The sequence below is a fragment of the Bidens hawaiensis genome, unplaced genomic scaffold (assembly GCF_021521415.1).
Source record: "Bidens hawaiensis isolate Kalapana, Puna unplaced genomic scaffold, B.hawaiensis_p1.1 tig00017772_1, whole genome shotgun sequence".
In the NCBI taxonomy this organism is placed as follows: domain Eukaryota; kingdom Viridiplantae; phylum Streptophyta; class Magnoliopsida; order Asterales; family Asteraceae; genus Bidens; species Bidens hawaiensis.
This window is the reverse complement of record NW_027492683.1, coordinates 31,283-39,343: the sequence shown is the minus strand read 5'-3', so window position 1 is coordinate 39,343 and position 8,061 is coordinate 31,283. Positions and strand designations below refer to the sequence as shown.

Genomic DNA, 8,061 nt, shown 5'->3' with positions numbered 1-8,061 from the left:
TATTTCCAGAGCCTACTGATAGCTTAGGTTATTTATGGGGTACGATTGTGGGTGTTGTACAGTAACATAAAAAATAATAAAATAAAAGTATATAGATATATATAAAAGGAAAAGGAAAAGGAAAAGAGAATGATTACAACGTGAATGACATGAAATAGTGAATTCCTATTGGTGAATATTCGTGTAACAAGCTACAAATGCCACGTGGTTCTCATACTAGAGGGCTTCGAACCCTCTCGAGCTTTCTTGTTTTCTTTATTAACTACAAACCAGCCATTTAGCGAGATCACTTCTGAAACCGATTTATCTTTGAACAAACCATGATCAAATTGTTTACATGCTCGTTGTTGTTGTTCTACGCGGCCTCTGTTGATTCTAAATCCCTTGATCCTTACAAGGTATTTTATTTTTTTCTTCAGTTTGGGTTTAATTTGGAATTTAGGGTTTTGTTTTTATAGTAATGTTGGTTTAACTGAAATCGACCGATTGCGATTACAAAGATATAATTTTGAGATAATATGCAGGTACTAGGGGTTGATAAAGATGCAACTCAGAGGCAAATTCAGAAAGCTTTCCACAAGTATATTTATTATGTTCATATCTCTATTTCCTACCACTTTTAATTTTAATGTTCTCTCCCTTGTTATGCTTTTCTAGGCTCTCTCTTCAATATCATCCTGATAAGAACAAAAACAAGGGGGCTCAAGACAAGTTTTCAAAGATAAATAACGGTATGTTTCTTTGACTTCATTCGGGTTTATTTATTCATTTTATTTTTTTAGGCCTGTTACAATTTAATCTAATAACTTTTTAGGCTCAATACATTGTTTTTCACATTAATTAATAATCAATCGGTTTGTTCGGTTCGTTTACAAATTACAAGCCTTGAGTATCTTGAATGTAACATGGTTACTCTAATATTATTAATTAATAATTTTACCATTACTGTATATCTCGCTTAAATCATTCCATTCTGTAATTGCTGCTGCCATATACGAGTCTTAACACCCATTTGCCAGCGTACGAAATATTATCCGATGAAGAGAAAAGAAAGAATTACGACATGTTTGGGGACGCACGTGGTGATGGCGGACACACCTTCTTTAGAAGTGGTGGGCCCAGTCAAAGTGGCTTCACATTCTCGCCTGATGATTGGCAAACAATGGGCGGTCAACGCGGCAATTCAAAATCATACTCATTCTCCTTTGGTGGCAATAGTGTCGGCGGCGGTTTTGATATCGGTGACATTTTTTCTAACTTTTTCGGTGGTGGCATGGGCGGCGGAGGGCAGTTTGGGAATTTCGGAGGGTCACGTACTGCTTCTAGAAGTTCTCGAAAAAGCAGCATAATGTCTCTTAATTCTCAAACTTATAAGAAACAAGTAATTGATAGAGGGATGACGTGGATATTATTATCTTATACTCCATTAATAAGAGGAATGCAACATTATGAATCTATCATAGAGGATGTTGCCAGCTCACTTAAAGGCGCTTTAGAGGTGATTATCTTATCGCTTCATTTGGTTAAATAATCAGAATTTGAACGTTCAGTGAGCTGTTTCCGTTCAGCTGGAAGTTTGCTCAATAAACCAATTAACATGAACAAAAGGTTTTGATCATTTCGTTGAACGAACGAACATGAACACTTCATTTGTGTTCGTTTGCATTTGTTAATCAGATCGTTTATACTATTAACCCACGTGTTCATTTTTTTAACCAACGGACACGAACTAGAAAACCCCGTTCGTGTTCAATCGTTTGTTCAGTTAAAGTTAGCGAAGCATGAATATGCCCGGTTTGTGTGTTTGTTCAGTTTATTTCCAGGCGAATGATTAAACACGCCTTTATTCTTAATTCCATATACAGTTTGGTTACTTATGTAGTAACATTTTTTGTGTTATTTAAAATTACTAGGTTGGAAGTGTGAACTGTGAAGTAGAATCATCTTTATGTAAGGAACTTGGTATGAATCCTAGAAATAGGCCTCGGGTTTATGTTTATTCATACAAAGCAAGTGAAGGTGGTTCATTGGTTGAGTACACGGGCGATATAGCGGTTAAAGATTTGAAGTCATTTGTTCAAGATCATCTGCCAAGGTTTTCAAAACGTGTCACGTGGACCCAGTTTGAGGCGGAATCCAGGACCACAGGATCTTTACCTAAAGTGATGCTTGTTTCTACTAAGAAAGATACTCCAGTTATATGGCGTGTGCTTAGTGGATTGTATCGCAAGCGTTTTATCTTCTATGATATTAAGGTAACCAACCTTTAAATTACATTTTGTTAGTAGGTTGTGATAATTAGTTTTAGATTTTTTCTTGGATGGGTTTTGCTTCTGATAGATCATGTATTTTTTTTTTCAGTTATTTTTTTAATTATTGCATTCATAGGGGCTCTACTTTTTACAAGAACAGGCCATTTCCGATTATTTTTATTAATTTCTTAAATAGTTATAATTTTTCTAAACATTCAAGCAACCTTTTAGGGTTGTGCATGGGGGGGTTATGGACTCAAACCTAACCAGAGACCGAATATTCGATTTTTGGTTTTTTGAGAACCTTTTGGTTTCATTTTATTGATTTTTACAATTGGCTCGATTCGGATTCAGTTTTTTTTTGTTACGGACTGAAACCATTGCAAGGTATGGGACTTGTCCCACATCGGTTGTATGGGCAACTGATGTGATGGGTTCCCTCACCTATCAGACAAGTCTTTTGGGTTGAGTTCTTCTGTTTGGCTTGTAACATTTTTTTTGAAATTTTTGTGTGATAAAATGGCCCATATAATGAATTTGGGCCTAAATCGTTTTGTTAATTAACGAATAAGTGCTTGTTACACATTTGGATCTATATCTTTTTGCTACACCGTATATTAATTTTTTTATAAATTAACATTCAAACAATAAAAGTCATAATCCATAAATTCAGTAACAAAAGTCAGTTTCTTTGGTTGTTAATTTGTTACGTGTTTGGTTTGGTTATTCGGTTTTAGAAACACACATTAAACCAAACTGTCGGTTTCGGGTTGGGTTCAATTATGTTGGTTATTTCAGTTATGGATCGGTTACTTTGGTTTCATGCACCTATTTCCTAAATATGTTTCAAGGAGAACTAAAGAGTTGTAAGTACCTAATTCAAGAATAATTATTTTTAGGTCCAAGATACATCTGATCCCGCAGCAAAAAAACTCGGCGTGAATGAAGTATCAGCTGTCATTGGTTGGCTATCAAATGGGGAGAAGCAGATTCTGAAAACCGGGATCCATGTTAAAGATATGAAACCAACAATTAAGGAATTTAGTTTATTATTAGACGATTTTGAGAAGAAAAACAAGTTAGCAGCTTCCTCTCAGAGTAAGAAGCAAAATGCTGACTCAGATTCAGATAAAGAACACGCGGTTCCTTTGTTGACCGCCACAAATTTTGACACTGTTTGTGGAGAGAAAACGCCAGTTTGTATAATTGGCGTGTTCAGATCGTCTAAAGGACGGGAAAAACTGCATACCATACTCTCATCCGTAAGTTTATTATTCTTTACCTGTCTTATTCTTATTTAATTCTCTTGTTTTTGTTGTGCATGGTAATTTGGTATGTGTAGGGTTGGGTTGACTGAACGCTTATCGCCAAGACAATGAACAGTTTTATAAACAAATCTTTAGCGTGTTAAACATGGTTATGATGAAGACTATTTATGGCAATAATAGTCTTATTTTTTTATTTCAACAACTTTGGAGAGTTGAGTCATAGGTTTGTCACGAATACAACACGTTTAACCTAAAAAAAAATAAAACATTTTATTTTGGGTGTTGCTAAACGTACACCCCCTCCATCCCATTTTTACTAAACATCCCCACTCCCTCAAGTTTTATATATATATATATATATATATATATATATATATATATATATATATATATATATGCAATTCCAACCTTTTTTGTTTCTCTTTTGTCATTTTGTTATCTTTTATAATTATTGTCGTCAAACACATTTTTTTTAAGAATATTTTTTTATATTTTTAAAACGATTCTTTGATTTTTTAAATAGAAATAAACACTTTTTTTTTCTTATTTAAAATAAACATTTTTTGATAATTTAGAAATGCACCTTTTTTATAATTTTTTTGAGAGTAATAGTTTTTGGAGCTAGTTTGCATTTTTTAAAACAAATTTCTTAATGTTTGTTAATAAATAAAAAAATAAATTGTGTATATACGTAATAAAATACACATTTTTTGTTATAAAATGAAAAAAAATGTTAAAGAGGGGAGTAATCTGTCAAATAAAATTGTTAAAAGGAATCGAAAGTTTAGAGGAGGGGGTATGATAAGTAGAGGAAGGGGGTACATTTAGCCTAACCCTATTTTAATGTTTTTTTTTTTTTTGCATGTTAATACTTTAAAAATACAAATTTACTACAAAAAAGTTGAAAATGTGTATTAAACAATTAACAATTTAAACTAGAAAACCTGATGCCAATTTCTCTTGTTACAGTAAAAAAATATTACAATAAACTGGTGAACAGGCTAAGCTGCCCGGTTCGCCTGAACCTGACCCGCTTAGCAAAACGTGTTCGCGGGTTCAACTGAATCATCAGATGCATAAAAGGTGTCAAAGTTAGGCCATTGATTAAATAGTTTCATATTGAAATTGGCAAGGATTTTGGATACTTTTGACCTTAAAAGAAAAATGAATAAAGATATCTTTTTCTTGTATATGCAGGTGTCACAGAAGTCACTAGTAAGGAACCCGAGGGACTCGGTTTCTTATGGTCCTTTGGATTCCGGGACCGAAGAACTTAAAGCTCCTGATATTCAAACCAATGTTAGTTACAACAAAACAGTTTTGGGTATATATATAGCAAGCATACAACTGACTACACTAGCAAGCGTTATCAATCCGCAATAACCGCTCACTTTGCAGTAAGTTAGCAGGAAATGGTGATTTGCAAATGGTGATGTGTGATTTGAGTCTAGGGATGTTTGGATGTGCGCTTCTGCACCGGTTGCATCTTAACTCCATTGGCATGAATTTCCCATCCTCGTTTAATGTCGGTTTCCCATTTTCACTGATTTCTCGAATTATGTCAACTGAGTCCCTGAAGAATGGAGTATTGAATGAGTTCCAGTGTTTCTTGTTCCTGAGATGTTTCGAGTCAAAATCTTGACTTATCACATGAAGATGTAGTTGTCTCATTGAAGGTGACTGACAAGAAACAAAACCATTATTATTCAGTATTTTATGATTAAACAAACAGATAAATATGCATTTAAGCCATATTTGGCTCATTAAATATTCACATAACATCAAAAACCTTTAAACCAGAAAGGCTTAACCGAAAAATCACCCATTTTACCACCTCTGTAATGACAGATAATAAGCTTGACCAAAAACTCAAATCTATTTGCATTTCTTCCCATTTGCAAATGCTATTGGTTGGGTACAAGCAAATAAAGCAACACGTACCGAATGGTATCCAAGACGGAACACCAATGACTGATTTTCCTTTAAAAAAGTTTGAGCCCATTTCACACCCACCGTGTGCATTGTCCTTAATATAGGAAGATGTTCCCGATTCACATCCGCAAGACGATCAAGACCTTCGGCTCTTGCAATCACCAAAATGTGCTTTTGTGCCTAAAACCTGAACGTGTATGTCAGTTGAGCAGAAGAAGGGGATGTTAAAATTATAGGTCTGCATAGGTCGGCTGGACTCAAACCGAACCAAAAATTAAACATTTCGTTTTCCGAAACCATTTGTTTTCAGTTTTTACTATGGGCTCAGTTTTGCCATTTGAGCAAAAAATTGGCCCAAAACAATGAATTTAGGCCTAAACTTTTTTTGTTAGTGATTAACTGTTACACATTTGAGCCAAAAGTTCTTGGACCACACCATTTATTAAAATATCAAAAACTATTTAATATTCAAAACTAAAAATCATAATCCATAAATTTGATTTTTACAAGTCTACTTATTACGGGTTCGATTAGGTTTCTTTTGCAACCAAATAAAAATTCTATTTTTTACAAGTCTACTTTTTACGGTTTTGGCGGTTTTATCAGTGTCATGCACACTACTATTTAAAGTAATAAAGGAGAAGAAAATAACCTTCGGGTAAACATCATTCAAAACCACAACATCATCCAAAACTTCAATGACACCATTCCCATGTTTCTCAGGATGCATTGCAACCTTGTAAAGTGCTTGAGCCCATGTTCCCCAATCCTTGTTCATATTTTTTGATTCATTAACTTCAACAAACACTTTCAATTTCTTGTTTGAAACCTCACAACCAGATGATTTCTCTTGAGTTCTCACAACAGATGCAAAATTTTCAAAAAGAGACGAGTAAGCCTCGCGAAGAACTTTGCACCCAATGTTGTAGTCGTCTTTGAGACAATTTGGGTTCATATTTGGACCAAGCACATGTATGACATGTGTCACGCCTTGTTTAGAAAACAACGGGGACGTTGAAGGAAGCGGAACTGTAATTGATTTTCCGGGAGTAAGAGATCCGGCCTGTTTCTTGGTTTCAGTCTCCAAATCATCAAATATGGCAGCGTTTACACCTCCTCCACCGGGTTTTACAAGTCAAGTTTTAGAGTGGGTAGGGTCCAGTTGTTCTCACAAACACTTTTTTGTTAACTTAAAAATAATTATTTGTGTGTTAATAAGCACTGCAGAGCTACAAACGAGCTGAGCCGAGCCAGAGTGGGCTCAGGCTTAGCTCGTTTACAAACTTAGTCGAGCTGGTTGGCTTATCTTAAACAAGTTGACCTAGAGCCAGCTCGTGGCTTGTCCAGCCAGCTCATTTATTGTTAATTGTTCTATATTTACACGTTGATGTATATCAAACTGAAAATAAGATTTCGACACGTAACTACGTAAGGCAAAATGTATAATTTATATGTTAACGCTTAGGTTATTATTTTTATATAATAAAACTTGGTCTTTACTTTTAAACGAGCCAAACGGCAATTTTCAACATTAAGAGAATTTTTAATATTTTTTCCAATATAAAATGTCATACATTTTTAAGTTACAAATGTATGTATGCGTGTGTATAAACTTCAACTTTAATACAGATGAGCCATGAGCCGAGCCGAGCTGACCTTGGCTCAGGCTCGGCTTGGTCATTTTCAAATGAGCCACTTTGAAGCGAGTTTTTTCGAGTGAGCTGCAAGCAAGTCATGAGCTTTAAAATTTACCAGTTGGCAGCATTGGCTATTACATTGCAGTGCAGGCCACCTCCTGACCGAAGCTTTGTAATATCCCCAACAAAAGTAAAAAACTTTGTCGGGTCGATATTCTTCATAGCAGCCTTACTCTTGACCAAAGACAATATCTTTGACCCATGAGATAAGTCAACCAAAACAAGCCTTCCATTCCCAATCTTGTTCACAAATTCCTTTACCATCTCAACTATAATCTCAGACGCCTTTTCAATATCAAACTGAAAATCAGCAGTAGATATAGACGGGAACGCTAAAGTCGGAACGCGGGTCCCACTTTCTTGGGCTTGCTGATTTTCATTGGTAGTTACATTTGATGACTCAGGTGATGTTGCATTACTTCGTTTTAGAAACTTCATAATTCCAAGTTGGAGAGTCTTTTTGCCGCCAAAAAGGCCAGATGGAAGAACATCTGAAGAAGAAAGTGATGCGTATGTGTTAAGAGCTTCTTGAACGTCGTTTTCATTTTGGCAAATCGTTATCCGTGTAAACCCTTGGTTTAATTTGGGCAGCTCTTTCTTTTTAAGTATCTGATTCACAACAGCAGCTGCTCTTCCACCTTGTAAGTTTCCTTCATGGCCGGTACGTTGAACACCCGCATAACATGAGCACAGAAGGTTGATTTACCACTACCAGGAGCACCGACTAGTATCACCACCACTAAGGTATTATTATTATTATTATTATTATTATTATTATTATTATCTGTAAAAAACTAAAATCATCATCATTCAAATAACAAACAGATCATTTCCGAATTTTATAAGGACTATTACCTTCTGAAGAAATACTAAATGACCCCGGCAGATTAAGGATAATCTTAGGGTTAAGTA

General features: G+C 35.1%; 2 protein-coding genes across 2 annotated transcripts; one reads left to right on the top strand and one right to left on the bottom strand.

The window, feature by feature from the left end:
- Positions 1-285: 285 nt before the first annotated feature.
- Positions 286-4,871, top strand: LOC143554639 (dnaJ protein ERDJ3A-like). Its single transcript, XM_077044354.1, has 8 exons — positions 286-398; positions 525-580; positions 658-731; positions 1,020-1,498; positions 1,914-2,255; positions 3,152-3,514; positions 4,718-4,819; positions 4,857-4,871. The coding sequence occupies exons 1-8, from the start codon at positions 321-323 to the stop codon at positions 4,869-4,871; spliced, it is 1,509 nt and encodes a 502-aa protein (XP_076900469.1). The 5' UTR covers positions 286-320.
- Positions 4,872-4,876: 5 nt separating this feature from the next.
- LOC143554641 (transcription factor bHLH140-like) lies at positions 4,877-7,830 on the bottom strand (the record flags this gene model as incomplete). Its single annotated transcript, XM_077044355.1, has 4 exons — positions 4,877-5,200; positions 5,462-5,632; positions 6,105-6,587; positions 7,204-7,830. Coding segments are annotated over 4 exons (1,605 nt in total), but the record flags the coding sequence as incomplete, so codon positions are not given.
- Positions 7,831-8,061: the final 231 nt, after the last annotated feature.